Source organism: Apteryx mantelli, chromosome 6 (genome assembly GCF_036417845.1).
Source record: "Apteryx mantelli isolate bAptMan1 chromosome 6, bAptMan1.hap1, whole genome shotgun sequence".
NCBI lineage: Eukaryota > Metazoa > Chordata > Aves > Apterygiformes > Apterygidae > Apteryx > Apteryx mantelli.
The window spans coordinates 32,567,326-32,582,934 of NC_089983.1; the positions used below are offsets into that span (position 1 = coordinate 32,567,326).

General features: G+C 62.2%; 1 protein-coding gene across 3 annotated transcripts; it reads right to left on the reverse strand.

Annotated features, from left to right (window-relative positions):
- Nucleotides 1–224: 224 nt before the first annotated feature.
- Nucleotides 225–9,176, reverse strand: DNAJB2 (DnaJ heat shock protein family (Hsp40) member B2). 3 transcript variants are annotated; one of them, XR_010884596.1, is made up of 11 exons: nucleotides 9,088–9,161; nucleotides 7,575–7,664; nucleotides 4,890–4,999; nucleotides 4,344–4,397; nucleotides 4,043–4,159; nucleotides 3,715–3,804; nucleotides 3,352–3,457; nucleotides 2,911–2,981; nucleotides 1,256–2,455; nucleotides 995–1,151; nucleotides 225–779 (listed from the first exon to the last, which is right to left on the reverse strand). XR_010884596.1 is itself a non-coding variant. In XM_067299159.1 (10 exons), the coding sequence occupies exons 2-10, from the start codon at nucleotides 7,637–7,639 to the stop codon at nucleotides 769–771; spliced, it is 846 nt and encodes a 281-aa protein (XP_067155260.1). In that variant the 5' UTR covers nucleotides 7,640–7,664; nucleotides 9,088–9,161; the 3' UTR covers nucleotides 225–768. The 3 variants fall into 3 exon arrangements, 1 of the variants encoding a protein (XP_067155260.1); XR_010884597.1 differs by having other exon boundaries at nucleotides 995–2,455; nucleotides 9,088–9,176; XM_067299159.1 differs by lacking the exon at nucleotides 995–1,151 and having other exon boundaries at nucleotides 2,234–2,455.
- Between the last annotated feature and the right edge of the window lie 6,433 nt (nucleotides 9,177–15,609).

Here is a 15,609-nt window from a genome sequence, read left to right on the forward strand (position 1 = left end):
GGGCGCCGGGAAGGGGGTGCCTTGGGGGCAACGCTGTCCCCAGGCCAGCTGCCCAGCCCTGCCATCGTCCCCCCAGGAGCGCAGCCCCTGCGCTGCACGGTGGGCTCAGCGCAGCGGCGACCCGCCCCCCCCCAGCCCCACCGCTGCAGTGCCCCCCCAACAGCCAGCCCCACTGCAGCCCCGAGCCCCCCACCCCGGCCCAGAGACACCCCACATGCGGCAGCTACTGCAAACGGGTTTATTGACTGCTGGCGGCAGAGGGGGCTGGGGGGCTGCAGGGGGAGACCCTCCTCGGGCCTGGCAGCGAGGGAGGGGGCCAGGGCCCAGCGCCACTGCCCCCCCGGGGGCTGAGCATCACCACTGGCCAGGCCCAGCCTCACTGCCCCTCACTGCCCACCACCAGCCCCCCCTCGCCCCCACCTAGGCCTCCCACCACCAGCACCCTGTGCCCCCCCCCAGGGGGGCCCAACAGCAGCTACTGGGTCTAAGCTACAACACTCCCCTCTCCCACCCCCCAGCCCCTCTGAGCCCCCGGCCCCCTCCGCCACCCCCAGCACCCTGGGGTGCCCGGGGCATGCTTGCTCGCTGCCCCCCAAGCCCGTGGGCATCGATCGGCCGTGAGGCCTGTCCCCCCCACCCCGTGGAGGCAGAGGGAGCTGGGGGGAGAGGGGGGCGGAGGGGGTGGCCGTGCAGGGACAAAGCGGAGTCCTGGCTCGGAGAGCCTCCGTGGGCGAGCGGGCGTGCGCGGGTCCCCCGGGCGCAGTGGCCTCAGAACACACCTGGGGAGACAAGCGGGGGGGGGGCACAACACATCCGGTGAAACCGAGCGCCGGCAGCGTGTGGCAGCCAGCCGGGACGCGGGCACCGCCGTGCGCCAGGCCTGGGGGGCCCCCTCGGCCCGGCACCGACGAGGGAGGGAGCGGAGGAAGGTCCAGGAGGAGGAGGAGGAGGAGAGCCAAGGCAAGGCGCAGCGCGGCAGCCAGCTGGCCCCTACCTGCAAGTGGGGCTGTGCCCTCATCTCGCATGTGAGCCCCGGGGCAAAGGGACAAAATCTGTCCCTGCCCCACAGCTGGCCCCACGTGGGCAATGGCCAAGGAGGAAACAGCCAGGGGTCCAAGGAAACCGTGGCCAAAGCAGGAGGTGGAAAGGCCCTGCAAGCATCGCAGAGGGTCACTGCTGCAGGAAGCGGTGGGGCAGGGAGAGACAGTGCCCCCAGGCCGAGGGGGTGACAGTGCCCTGTGGGGAGGGGGGTTACCTGGAGGGGAGGCAGTGGGGAAGGCAGGCAGGGTCTGCAGCGGGAGGGATGGAGGAGGAGGGGGTAGAGGCAGGAGCAATGGCATCCGGACGGGAGAGAGACAGACACAAGGCACCAAGCAGCGTCCACGCGCGCATCCCTCCTTGCGGGGGGGGGGGGCCCGACCCCAGCCCCCCCGAACCCTTGGCCCAGGGGGGGCTGCAGCGGCCGGGAGGCACAGGCTGAGGACCTGGCCCTCGCACAGGGCCGGCAAGGAGAGACAACCACGTAGGGGCCCCCACGCCGTCAGGGCACGGCCCTGGCGCCATGGGCTCATCCTGCCGCCCCAGCAGCCTGGGGGCTGCTCAGGGCAGGGGGTGACCTCCAATTCCCCCACCAACCTGCCCTGCGGGGCAGCACCAGGCTCTGCCTGCCCCAGCATGTGACAAAACTGGGGATCCCCCAGTGCAGGCAAGGACAGGCAGAACAGGGAGGGTATGGGCAGGCCAGCCGGGGGCTGCAGGTGCCCACCTTCCAACCACGACCCCCTGCTGTGGGGCAGACTAACCCTGGCGGTCCCTCCCTGCACCAGAGTCCCCCCAGCCGCCCACAGAGGAGCAAAGAGGCAGAGCAGGGGCAGCCAAGTCTTTTGCTGGGGGCAGCAGGAGCCAAGGGGGCAGCTGAGCCCCGGGCAGCGATGGTGTGATGGGGCCCCGTTCCGGCCCGGGCACCTCTTTCCTCCCCATGCCCTACGGAGGCTGAGCAGCTGCCCCCAGCACCCTGCTCCGGGGGGGCACTGCCCTGGCCCCCAGTGTCACGCTCATAGCAGGCGGCAGTGCCACTGCTTTGGTTTGGGGGCAGGTTCGTGCCCCGGCGCGATAGGGCTGCCAGCCCCAGGCGGCTCCAGCTCCTGCCCACCCCGGGGACTGCGGGCTCTGCCGGCAGAAGGGGTGCCCGAGCTGCGCGCTGGCGCCGGCGGGGCACCCCGGCCCTGCGCACCTGCTCGGTGGTGCCCCGCTGCCTCCATCTCGGAGAGGCTGTAGGCCATGGCCAGCTGCAAGTCCTCATCCTCGTCCTCGCTGTCCGTGTAGAGGCAGACGGGTGAGGAGCTCTGGGGCCGGTGTGGGGCGGGCGCCGGGGATGAGGGGGGCCGCCGGCTCTGGAGGGCTTGCTGCTCCCGGCGGCTCAGCTCCAGCCCCAGCGCCATGTCGTCGGGGACACCTGCCAGGAGAGGGGACGTTAGCAGTGGCTGTAAGTGGGGGGCTGCAGCAGAGATGCTGGCCTTTGATCCTAGGTGCTGGCAACAGCTCCTGCACCCCCCACCTCATCTCAGCCCCCCTCCTGGGAAATGCCACAAGCGCAGGACTACACAGAGCTCTGCACTTCGCAGAGGCCACCAGGCTCGGGGCCGGGCGAGTGCTAGAGGCTGGGATGGATGTCACGTCCCTTCCAGCTCCACACAGTGGCTGCACAGGGTCCTAGTGACACCTCCTGCTGACCCCCCCAGGCAGAGCCCCGAACCAGGGCCGATCAGGGCTCAGCCCAAAGCTGAGCTGGGACACAGCGCCTCACAGCCACCCCAAGGGAGCTGGGGCTCCCCAAAGGAAACGGGTGCCAGGAGGCAGCACAGCCAGTCCCGAACAAGATGCTCTGGGGTCTGCGGTGCTGCTTCTCACCATTGATGTGGATCGACTTCAGCTCCCCGTCCTCCTCCACTTCCACCCGTTCCTGCCCATTCTCGATAATCCTGCAGACAGACAGACAGTCAACAGCCAGAGCATCACAGTGACGAGCGGCAGCCCAGCAAGCCACGCAACCCCATCTGCTGACAAAGGCGAGCTACAGCGGGGGAAATCCCTGAAGGGGGATGCAGCCGATGCTGGGGCAGAGCCAGCCCCAGCTTGAAGGGTCCCTCCTGTCCTACCCAGCCTAGACGGGAGGAAGGGGCCCAGGACTGACCACCCACCACGGGGGGGAGGTGAGATGACAGTGCAGGGCCCCAGCGCGGGGACCAGAGGGACGGATGGGTCAGATCCAGCCTGGCGCTCTGCTCCTCCGCAGCGGCTCCTGGTGCTGAGGCCCGCCTGTTTCAGCCACAGCGCTGCGCCGCCCCTCACCTCTTCGTGGTGATGCGCTTGCCGTTAACGAAGGTGGTGGAGGTGGAGACAGAGCGGAAGCCCAGGCCAGCGTCAGCTCCAGAGACAAAGGATGAGGTGAAGAAATCTGGAGAACAGGGCAACAAGGTCAGTGCCCAGATCCTGCAGCCCTCCAGGCCCAGGGGTGAGCAGGGCACAAGGGGTGAGAGGAAGGCAGGGGACAGACCATGCACAGATACTACCCAGGTCTGAACAGCACAAGGGACCTGAGCGAGGCCAGCCCAGCCGAGAGCATGCAAGGCTGGAACTGCCTGGCAGCTCTGGGTAGGGGGATGCAGCCATCTGGGACTCCCACACAGGGCAGGGGCTGGCAACATTTCCTACCTGAGGATCCTGGGAAGGGAGAAAAGAAGTGGCCTGGTCCATGCTGCCGGGGACCAGGTCCTCGCAGGTCAGAAAAGGGCAACATCTCATCTAGAAGGCAGAGAGGACAGTGTCAGCCCCGTCCTGATGCCCCCTGAGAGGCACTGCAGCCCACAGTCCCAGCTTGTGCCCACTGGCTGGTGAGCCTGGGGCAGGGCACTGCTGGAGGGAGCTCGCCGCAGGGCTGGCTCCCAAATCACGCTAACAGCACGTCCCATCCCCAAGCTCTGTGGCTGCCCCAGGACCAGGGAAGTGCCCCAGAACCGCCCCCCTCCCGCTCCGCACGCACCAAAGAAGTCGGCGAAGGGGTCTCGCCCACCGAAGAACTCCCGGAAGACGTCATGAGCACTGCGGAAGGTGAAGGTGAATTCAGGGGCTCCGGCACCAGCCCTGGAGCCCCCCGGCCCTGGTGGAGAGAAGAAGCGTAGAGTTAAGCAGTGCCGCAGGTGGGAACCCCTGCAGGACCTGCTGGGCAAGGCAGGGAGCTCCACACACCCAAGGGACACAGACCCCCACCAGGGTCGTCTTCACACAGCGCTCTATCTGGAGGCACATTAATTCCCCTGGGGCCCCCCATTTAGCCCACTCACCTGCACCCATGAGGCCATCTTTGCCATAACGGTCGTAGACATCACGCTTTTGCTCTGCAAGAAGAAGACATGGAGGCTGTGGGAAAGCCAGGTACCATGAGTGGTACCTAAACTGGAGGCACGGGCAGGAAGTAGTGATGTTTCCCCCAACAAGGTGAGACAGAGAACAGCAAGGAGCGAGAGGAGGAGGGCGGAGGAGGGCGGCACAAGCACCTGCTGCTCCTGCGCCACTCCCAAAGCCCCAGCTCCCGCAGCCAGGGCCTCGGGCAAGGCTGAGCTCGCCGCAGTGGGAAGGCATCGGCTTGGGAGGCTGTGCAGCACTGCAGTGTCTCTCACTCACAAGAGCCTTCTTGGAGGACCCGTGGGGAGGTAACCAAGTCCCACATGCTGAGCAGCAAAGCTGGAGACATCCGCTACCTCCCAGGGACACGGGCTTTCACACAGTCCAGGGACACCACCCAGAGGAGCACAGAGCAGGACACCCTGGGGTGTCAGGGTCAGGAGGGGATGGGGACACAGAGACAGGACAGCACCACGGCCTCTTACTGTCCGACAGCACTTCGTAGGCCTCGGCGATCTCCTTGAACTTCTGCTCAGCGTATTCCTTGTTGTCAGGGTTTTTATCTGGGTGCCATTTCAGCGCTGCCTTCCTGTACCTGCACAGCCCGGACAGACGGACAGTCAGCAAAGGGCACACAGCAGCCCTCAGGAGGTGAAGACCTCCCAGGACAGCCAGTGCTCCCCACTGAGCACACAGCTCCTGCCAGGGGCTCACCTCTGGCTCCGACAGGCAGGGGCACCTCTGAGCCTGTTTCACCCACCACGGAGGTTTACGCTGACCCCCCAAGCTGTGGTGCTGACCTGTGCAAGCACAGCAGCACCTCGCACCTGACGCAGAAGCCTCAGCTGGCAAGCAAACAGAGGGCCCTCCGTTTCTGACTTCTCCAGCATCTCCCCAGCCAGCAGTTCATTTCTGCTGTTTCTCTCTGATTTACCACGTCCCTCTTAAAAGCACGGCCCCAGAGCTGGCCAAAGCATCCCAGGCGTCATCCCAGTAATGGTGCATATACAAAGAGACAGACTCACTGATCCTGACTTCCCTACAGAACCACAGCAGGGTCTCACTCACACCGACCCCAAACCTTCCTGCAGGGCCTCCTCTCATGCATGGAGGTTCCTGCATGCAGCACTGACTGCGCTTCCTATTCCCATAGTTATACATCCTTGCGTCTGACTGCACTGCAATGCACTTCACTGGACCAAGCCCAGCTCGCCAGGCAGCGCAGATGCCCCACATGCCTGCCCACCCCGCTCATCATTCACTGATCCTCGTGGCAACCACGAGTTAGCTCTGCAGATGCTTCGCGCTTGCTTCCAGATCACTGAGCTGGGCCAGGCCTCCAGCCAACCCCCTGCCTCCCCCCAGGTCTGTTCATATCACCCCGTCATCCTGCTTCCTTCCACTGACTGGACAGGAGCATCAGATCAATGCGTGCTGCACCACGGCTCAGCGCCTGCGGTCTGACAGCTCCCAGCTCATCCTCACCCACTCAGCTCCTGTTTCTTCCCCACTCAGCTGGGTCGAATGGCCCAGCAGCCCGGGCATGGCTAATAGGAGTCCCCAGGGCCGTGCCGGACTCCACTTGTGCAGGGTCCCAGGCACCCAGCAGGTATCTCGCCTGTGGCTTGACAAGCCCCACGTCACTTTGCCCAGGTCAGGCCCGAGGTCTGTGAGGTCTCCGGCTCCCCAGGGTGCCATCACACACAGTTTCAAGCCGACTTTTGTCTCTCTGTCTGTTTTAGCCAGGTCAGGGATCTGGGTCACAGCACAGCTGTTGGCAAGGCAGGAACTTCCTAAACTGGTTCTGCCTCCAGAGCAAATATTTGTGGCATGATCCCATGTTGCAGGCTGTGCCCGTCTCAGCTCCTGTGCAGAAGCAGGTCTGACAATACTCATAGGTTTGCTCCAGAGCCTTCCTGGGTCTGCTGCATGTGCATATGGACCAGGGGGTCTTGTGTTCCCCCTCTCTGCCCCCCACAGTACAAACAGGTCTCCTGGGGGCAGGCGAGCACAAGGCAGCCTTTTCCTGCCCTTTGCAGCTGGCTGGGGATAACTGAGGCTGCCCAGCTTCCCTCATGCACTGAGTTTGTTAGGAATCCCCTCTCCAGCAGGGACCTCTCTGCCCCTGCTCTGTCCCCCATCTCCCCTAGGCACAAGCCACCAGTTGGCACCTATCCTCCCTGGATGAAGCCTGTTTGCTCAGACACTGCACAAAACCCCAACGCTCATCTCACAGTCCTCTTCCTCTGGCCAGCTCCCCGCCTGCCCTGCCACCGCCGGCGGAGAGTGAACCTGGCTGTGTGCCAGGGTCAAGGCAGCTCCCTGCACCAGGGAGCTCCAGAACCAGAGAGAATCTGACTGACCCGCTCCTGCTGGGGTCCCTCCTGCAGCCACTGTCACACTCATGTCACCAGGGCTCGCCGCAGGGCTGAGCTGCCCAGGCATGGACAGCCCCCCTTCATACTGTGCCTGTCCCCTCTGCAGCCGGGATCCTTCACCCCTCCGAGAGCACCAAGCCTTCATCCGCCCTGCAGGATGACAGGCCGGGAGGCCCCATCTCCCTGTGGTAGCTGAGGCCACCCGAGGCATGGCACAGGACCCCTGCCAACACCTGCTCTGGGGATCACATCGTGGTGAGGGGACACGCTGCTCCTCATCCCACGTCCTCAAACCGCTCCCCTCCGGCCAGCAGAACCCCCCACATAGCAGCCTCCCTCTGCCATCCCCACATCCTGAGGAGGGAGAGGGGACTCTTTCCAATGCCGGCAGGACCAGGAGAGTCAGCGCTCCCTCCTGACCTGTGCCCAAGCCGCTGCTGGGTCTCTGCCCAATCCCCCAGCTCCTGCACCCGCGCTGAGCCCCGGGCTGAGCACAGACCAGGGATAAAGGGACCAAGCGCCCGAGAGAGGCCTTTGTGGGACAGCAGCGGTGCAGAGAGGCCCAGCCCCACACTGGCCTCTGTAAACACGCAGCACGAGACTGCGAAAACAGACAGAAACAAAGGGCAGATTGTCATCTCTGGAGCAGGGCCCTCTCCACACTGCCCAGTGGCAGAGCCCAGAAGGCAGCCCGAGTCTCCCGGTTGCTGGCACCACCGGGGTTGGCTGCCCTTTCCTGACAGGAGCAGCTGGCAGGATCCAGAGGGGCTGAGCTGGGATGCCTGGACTTACGCCTTCTTGATGTCATCGGCGGTGGCGTTCCGGCTCACACCCAGTGCTTCGTAGTAGTCCACCATGACGCGTGTCCGTCCCTCAGGGTCACTGGGGATAGAAGGCAACATCAGGGGCTCCTCAGACTTAGCCAAGCAGCACAAGGGGCAAGAGCAAAGGCCTGCCCAGTATCATGGATGGGCTGTCCTCTCCTCCCAAGGAGCACCAGCCACCCCACAGGTCCCTAAGACAGGCAGTTCCCTCCAGCACCCATCTCCAGGCACAGCAGGGCTCAGACCCTCCCACCACCCAGCTCAGCCACTTCAAAGCACGCGCAGCTTGAGCCTTTTCTGCTGCCACACCACTATCCCGGCCAACTGCGTCACCCCGATTGCCCAAACCCTCCCTTGGGCTGGCCCTGCCTTTTCGGCATCCCGGGGGCAGGCATCCACCCCCATGGGGTGCCAGCAGGGACATCTGCAAGGGACAAGCTCTCCTCGTGCCCATGCAATGGCCAGGACAGAGCCAGCTGGACTTTCCTGAAGAGGCTCTGCCTCTCCCTGCAGGGATTTTGTTCAGAGGTGGTGGGTGGCCTGCTCTGCAGTCCTGCCCCCAGGCTCGGGCTGCACCTGGGCAAGGGAAGAAGAGGGTGCACAGACGCTGCGCTCTGCCTCTGTGACCTCCTGGTCTCCTCTCCACCCGGCTAAGTGCCTCTCGTCCAACTTGTTCCCCACGGGCTGCTCTCACTTCTGTCCCTGGCCGTGCTCCCCTTTTCCCCGGCTCCCCTCCCCGCTCCTGCAGGGAGCAGCCCGTGGCAGAGCCCCCGCATCGCCGGGTGGCTCTGTCCTGAGCCAGGGAGGCAACGGGAGAAGGGAACCAGCTCCCTGGTGACATTCGCTGTGCATCACGGATATTTGGGGTGCCGGCACCCCTGTACCAGTGGGCACGGGGAGCGTAGGGCTGTATCCAGCCTCCCCCATTTTCCAGGGGAAAAGGGGCCCTGCTCCAGCACCCCTCCCGCCGCCAGCCCCGGCACACCGCCGGCCTCCGGGGAGGCGCAGGCACCTGCAGCCGCCGCCAGCCCCGGCTCCGGCCCAGGGGAGGACGCCGGGCTGCAGGGCGGCCGTCGGGCCCTGCCTGCGGCGGCGGCCCCGGCGCTAAGGCGCTTAGCGGCTGTTAGGCCTCAGCGGATTAGGCGTTCAGCGGCGCAGGAGCAGCCGCCTCGGCGGACACACCCGGCGCTTGGCTGCGCCGGTAACGCGCCCCGCGGCGGCCGGGGCGGCGCCGCCCGGGCCCCCGCTCGGCCCGGCCCGGTGCCGGGGCGCCGGGGCCCCGAGCCCCCCCGGGCCCCCCTTCTGCCACGGCGCTCGGGCCCGGCAGCTGCTGGAAGTTTCCGCCCACCCCCGGCACCGGCGAGCGAGCGGCCCTGGGCTGCGGCCAGCGGATCTGGGCCGCCGCCCGCCCCCCCCGGGTCACCGTGCGCCGCGCCCCCGCCGCGCCGCGCCGCCCCCGCCCGCCCCGGGCCCGGGCCCACCTCGGTGCCGCAGCGGAGCCCGCCCGCCCGCATCGCGCCGCCCGGCCGCGGCCGGCCTCCCCCTCCGCCTCCGCCTCCGCCTCCCGCGGGGCCCGGGGCGGGCTGCGCCGCCGACGAGCCCCGGCGGCAGCCAACCGCCGCGCCGCAGCCTCTGTGGCGTCACGGCCCGGCCGCGCGCGCCGCTGACGTCACAGGGCGGCGGGTGCGAGCGCAGAACGCGGCGGCGGCGCCCGCCGAACGCCCGCCCCGCCGCCTCCCCCCCGCCTGGGCCCGCCGAGGGTCGCCTCGCCCGGCCTCGCCGCTTCCCGGCCTGCTCCTCCGTTCAGCGGGCCTGGCCCTGCCACCCGCGGAGGACGGCTCTCTGCCGGGCCGCCGGCTGGGCCCCGTCCCCCACGGGCCGCTCACCCCCGGGGCAGCTTGTCCCCTCTCTCCTCCCCCTGCTGCGTGCTGAGCCCTCCCTGCAGGCTCTTGGCCCCCGAGGCCTGCCGTGCCCCGCCACGGAGGCACCGGGGGTGGTCCGGGCTCGGGCCCCCAGCGCGGCCCCAGGGACCCAAGGGTGGCTGCAAGTGGGGACACGGCTGGTGCCCGGGCCCCCGGCTCACCCAGCTGGCAGGGGATCAGCTGATCACCGCCCCGTATCCGTCCCCAGCTCCTGCCAGCCCAGCCGAGGCCTGGCCAGGGCTGGCGGCCAGGCTGATGGCGCCAGGGAGAAGGTGCGTCAGGCGCTAGCGTTGTGCCGGGCTCCCTTGGGCCGCGCTCCCTGTCTCCTCGGCTCCTCTCGGCCCGCTGTCCCTCGGGGAGGGCCCCGACCCCGGCACGCAGACCTGCCGCGGCTCACAGGCCTGGGAGGGCTGCGGTACGAGGGCAGCAGCCCCCACGGCATGCCCTGGGTCAGCACAAGCTCCAAGGGCACCTGAACGACTGCCCAGCAGGAAGCTACAGCTCTGCCAGGCAGCGGCTAAGCTGCCCCAGGGGGAGCGAGCCCAGGCCAGCATTTACCAAACAAGTCAACAAAGTGATTGTGTCTCCTAAAGACCTCATCAGCTCCACAGAAAGCATACGTGGAGCCTAGGCCTCCAGCATCAGCAACTGCCGGTCCTGACAGGAGAGAACAGACACATTCATCACAGTCTCCCACGATGGGATCCTTGCAGGGAGCAAGACCCGGAACCTGTCCTTGCCATAGTGATCATACAGGTTCCCTGTTATCTGTGCAACCAGGAGACAGCAAGGAGCAGCAAGCCTTGTCTGAGAGCGTGGACCAGGCTCTTGGGGCAGGTCCCCCGACCAGAGTGCCTTCACTGGGTGCTGGGGCTCGGATTTGGCCCATCTGCCCAGCAATGAGGGCCCCCTGCTGGGTGCATGGCTGGCCCGGGCTGGCCTGGGCTGGGCTAGTATGGGCACTAGATGGAGCCACAGGCTGGCTCACAGGGGGCCCCATCCTGCTGGCTGGGAAGCCAGGGGAGATGCCACCAGGACCTAGCTGGAAGGAAACCTCGCTTTCCTTTCCTCAGCTTTTGCTGCTGACGCAGGGAAAAGAAGGCCCCAGAGCTCCTGGGAGTCAGCCTGCTCCATCACCACCGGACAGAGAGGTCTCAGTGCTGGGGAAAAGGAGAGGGAACCTGGCATGCTGGCCTGGGAACCACGCTGCTGCTCTCTTCGCAGCACATATGTCCCTCACCCCTGAGACCAGGGTACACAGAGAGAAGGACTTAGTTCTTTTTAATGTCCTCAGAGACAGGCTGCCCCTGCACCTTGCTGTGCTGATGGCTGAAACCTTCTTCTCATTCCAGATTTCCTTTACTTATTAATGCTTTAGCCACATTTGCTCTTGCACTGCCTCTAACCTCTTTGTTCCATTAGCTTTCCCCCTTCCTGGTGCTTTACCCCAGGTGTATTTACAGCCAGCAACCAGCCTGCACCTTGTGGGGTGCCCTAGCTGTGCTCCTCTCACCACTGGGTGCAGGAGGGGTGCAGTAGGCTCTGCGGGCTGGGAGGATATACGCAGGGCGGACGGCTGTGCATGTCTTTCCACCTTTTCTCACAGCACTTCTAGCTGGCCACTGGTTGGAGAGGGGGTGCTGTGCCAACTGGACCTTGCCCCTGAGCTGCCACAATTGCTCCTCTGGTCAAATGAGCAAACCCAGACAGCTTGCAGTGGCTAAAGAGAGCCAGCTTGTCTCACACGGAGAGCATACCTTCAGCCACAGCTTCCTGTTCTCTTTTCCCTGCCTTTTTCTCTTAGGTCTGACATGAGCTGGCTGCCTTAAGTCCCAGCGCGTCCTTTTGCCTGTCCAGCTCGCACAGGCTGTGAACCCAGTGCAAGCACAATTCAGAAATGCACACTCCACACGCGTTTGATGCCCAGACTCCAATGGGCAGATGTTCCCCCCATCCCTTGGGGTGTCTCGCGCAGCCCAGTGGCTTTGAGCAACCAAAGTGTCCTGGTGAGCTCCAGGGGCAGCTCACCCTTTTCCCCCCCTCTCCTCGGGTACCAGTCTCACAAGCTCTTTCAGTCAATATTCCTTTGACTCAGCCCCTCTCTGCTATTTTCGCTTTCAGGGCTGATGCTTTTGCTGCCTGTGTCCTCCTTGCAGCCTCCCCTGAAGACATGGTGCTGCGCTCCTCTCGGCCCCCATCAGCAGAGGACATTGCCTGGGGAGCTGAGGGTTGCTGCCCTTCCCGGGAAGGTGCATGTGTCTAAAAGAGTCAGACTGGGGCCGTAGGGGCAAATATCTCCCTGCTGGACCCAGGGTCTCTCCACCTTGCTCTCAGCCTGTTATCCCTACAGGGCCTTGGTCCAGCTCTTTCCATGGAGGGTATTACTAGGTGCCTTCTTTAGCATGGAGCAGACTGACTGTGAACAGTCAGATGGCAGGAGGTATCCTCTCTGTCCTGGGCACATGGATCTGGTGTCCCTAAAGGAATAGAGTCTTCTCTGTGAGACCAGGCACTTTGTTAGGCACAATTTAAAGAAGAAATCAAGATTATTTTCTCAAAATACGAGGTTAGCTTTTGATTACAATATTGGAAAGTAGTTACGAAGAGCATAAAAACATCGAAATGTGGACTTTGGGCATATGGGATATTGATCAGTTGCTCTACCTGATAACTAGGATTTCTGCAGAATGTTTGTTAGCTGGAGAAACCTTGCTCAGCTGCACTGTCTCCAGAGCGCTGTCTCTCAGCAGGAATGTGGTCTGTGCAGTTTTTACACCTGGGGAATTACAGTTCTCTTGAAGTTTCCAAGTATGACTCAAGAAGATCTTTATTTCTCTACAAATTCTGGAGATCCCCTTGTGTTGTGGCCCTGCTGTTAGCTCTCAAAGGCTGTGAAAATGCCAATGAAATACTCTAAGCTAAGAAAGCCTTTGAGTGAGTGAAGCTAGACCCCAAAGGACCAGTTTTTCTATGCTGGTTACCCCTTCTTTCAGGAAGTCAACTGAATTGCATCATAAACTTCTTGTAATATTATGCAAACCACACTCTGAGAGAGGGTTTTTTCTTTTTTTTTTTAGCACTATGCAACACTTTGTCTTTTGATTTCCTCAGAAGGAAGGCTTCCTAAAAGCTGACAGTTACATATCATAAAACAGTGTTCTTTAGAGCAGCTGTCTGAGCTGTGGAGCAAACTGCTCAGGGAGTTGCATGCCCACTGCCCCCCAAATCGTACCCCGCCTGCATGAAGCCATCTCCCCTCTCCTTCCCACGCAGCAGCCCAGTTACCCCACAGCCTTTCTGCAGGAGCAGGTAGCTGGACACAGTTCTCCCAGGGCACTGCCCAGCTCTTCCTTCTATGTCCTTTTGGCCATGAGGCCTCATGATGCTGTCTGGGGCTGAACCCCCTGTGCGCTCTGTGAAGGGCAGAGGCAATAAGACCAGCTCCCAGTGAGAGCCAGGACGTGACACCAGGAGAGCAGGGCGCCCCGCGGGGAGGCTCGGGGCCGAGGGGAGCCGCCAGTCTCAGCTGCATGGTCAGTCTGGCCCCAGAGGGAAGGGAGGCAGGCTTTGAGAAGAAATTACTTACACCTTTCTAATCTCATTGGTAGAAGCATCCCAAGGAATACACAGCAATTTGTCATAGTCCCCCATCGTGACAGTCTGTCCAGCACAGATGGCAGCAGTGCAGGTGGGGAGGAGAAGTACCTGGATGTGAGCAAGTGTCCCCAAAGAGGCAGCAAAAGTCTGCAGGACATAAGCTATGACCAGCGCTAGTCCCAGCCCTTCATCCAGCTGGGGGCCTTCTGCAAGGAGGTGACAGGCATTTGCTGCGGATCCCCGTCCCTGTGGCATGGAGCATCCCGCTGACCCGCCAGCCAGCCCATGTCCCGCTGGCCACCTGCAGCTCGGATGCAGCACAGAGCTGCAGCATCCGTGATGCTGTGTGCTAGCTCTCCCTCCTCTCTCTATCCTTCTCCCGCCCCTCTATTTGGGCCTCATCTTGGCTCCTGTTCACCTGCACCTCCCTATTTGACGTGCACAAGTTTATGCACCCACTTTAAAATCCACATTCATTCTTTTACCCTCAGTTCCACCATCTCATTTGAACCATCGTGCCCTGCTCCCCTTGCCCTCCTGCCCAGCCCCCTTCTTTGCCTGCTGCTCTTGGTACTTGTCCCAATGACAGTGTTCTCCACTAGCAGTGCCTGCTCTTCCAGTGCTCCCAGTGTCCTGGTGCCTGACCGTGCCTTTCCCAAACTGCTCTGTGTTTATCCCAGTGGGCTTTTCTAGAATTGCATCTTCTAGGAACTAAGGGTATCAGGGTAAGCATATCCCTCTGGTGCTTTAGCAGAGGGTGACATAAAAGCACATAGAAGTGAGAAATAGCAACATCAGTGCGACAGACTTGCCTTCTACTCAAGTAGGGCACTGTCTCTGGGCTGGATTCAGCAATCTGTGCCGGCCCCTCTGGAAGGCATGAGCTGTGCGTCTGTGTGCGTCCGAGGCACCACCCCACGGGAGCGCTCCTCTGCACTGAGCTCTGGGGCTGCTGCCCGAGGCGAAACCCAGACAACACCAAGGCACTCACAGGTTTCAGATCAACAGAGTCTCAGGCTGGTGGAGGTGACAGAAGCCCGTGATTAAACAGGTTCTCCATCACGTGCTCGTGCCCCTCCTAGGCACTGCTTCACGGCAGCACCTGAGCCTCGTGAGAACCTGAGATTTATCGCCCTTCCCTTGGATGAACAGGAAAGACAGGCCTGTGCCCATAGTGGTCAGCTGGGGAACCAGCAGTGCACTTATCCCAGTGGGAAGGTCCCATCCAAAATGTGGGGGTGCAATTCATAAGTGCTGCCTGGCGCAGCCGGGGTGCCAGCTCCTCTAATGATGGTGATGGCCTCTGAGCCTGCACTCACCAGCCTGCATGTGCATGTGCACACACACGCACGCGCGTGCACACACACACACACACGTGCACACGCACACACACACTCTGTCTGGCCAGGATTTCGTGCTGTGACTCCCAGGACTGGGGGCACCTGCTCTCCAGACCTCCTCACACCCTCCAAGTATTTCTTAGGTTGGTGACCTGGTGCTGGTTTTAAATGCGAGTTTTGTGCCCTTTAGGAGCTGACAGTGTGTGAGAGCTTTTGTTTTCCAGCCCGGGTGAGCCATTAGGGTTTACTCACTATCTTTTGTCTCCCTCTCTGGGGGTCTGATGGTCCATCCTGTTGTTGTCGTCTCCTCCCCAGTCTCTCCTAATGAAGGCTAATCCCCGGGGCCATCAACACTTGCCCTCCTTATACCCTTCTGCAGCTCCCCGGGCCCCCACCTGCACATGCCCACCTCTTCCCACCCGGACCAGCCTTGACTTTTCCATTACCAGCCCCTCTCCCCATCCACAAACTGCCTGTCCTGCCACCCCCTCGCTCTCCCAAAGGGAGGCAGGGGAGAGCTGGGGCGGGTGGTTGGTGGGTTTGGCAATTCAGCCAGCCGACTACAGCCCAGGCTTCCTCCGGAAATCACAGTCATTGCACACCAGCAGCCAATTTCACCCATTGCCTTTGTGCTAGGCCTGGCTCAAAGGTAAGGAACAAGCCAAGCAGGGTGAAATAAAAGAGGAGGAAATAGAGTGAATGCATTTGCATTAGCAGAAATCAATAAGAAGTGTAAAATGATGCCAGTAAGCAGCCGTCTGCTGTTTTCTATGGCCATCAATGCTTAAATATCAATACAATGCTGTGGATGCAGTGGAGGAGGCTGCAGTTTTGATCCATCTGTAACAAAACAGTATGTAAAGCATCATCTGCTAAGATTAACATTTTCAATTCATCAAGCCTGGACTGAGAGTATTAATGGATTTAACTGAGGGTCTTATTAATGTTAATTTTGAACAGAGCTAGGAAAAATGGGGGAATCCCAAAGAACTGAAGGACAGAAGTTACTCCAATAGTTAAGAAAATAAACCAGTCAACCTAGAAATAATGCTGATGATACCAGAAAAAAATAAAAGAAGAATTAATTTGGATTCTGCCAGCAAAGAATTAAAGACTGGAAAATGCATTTAGTACTGGTCTGCCT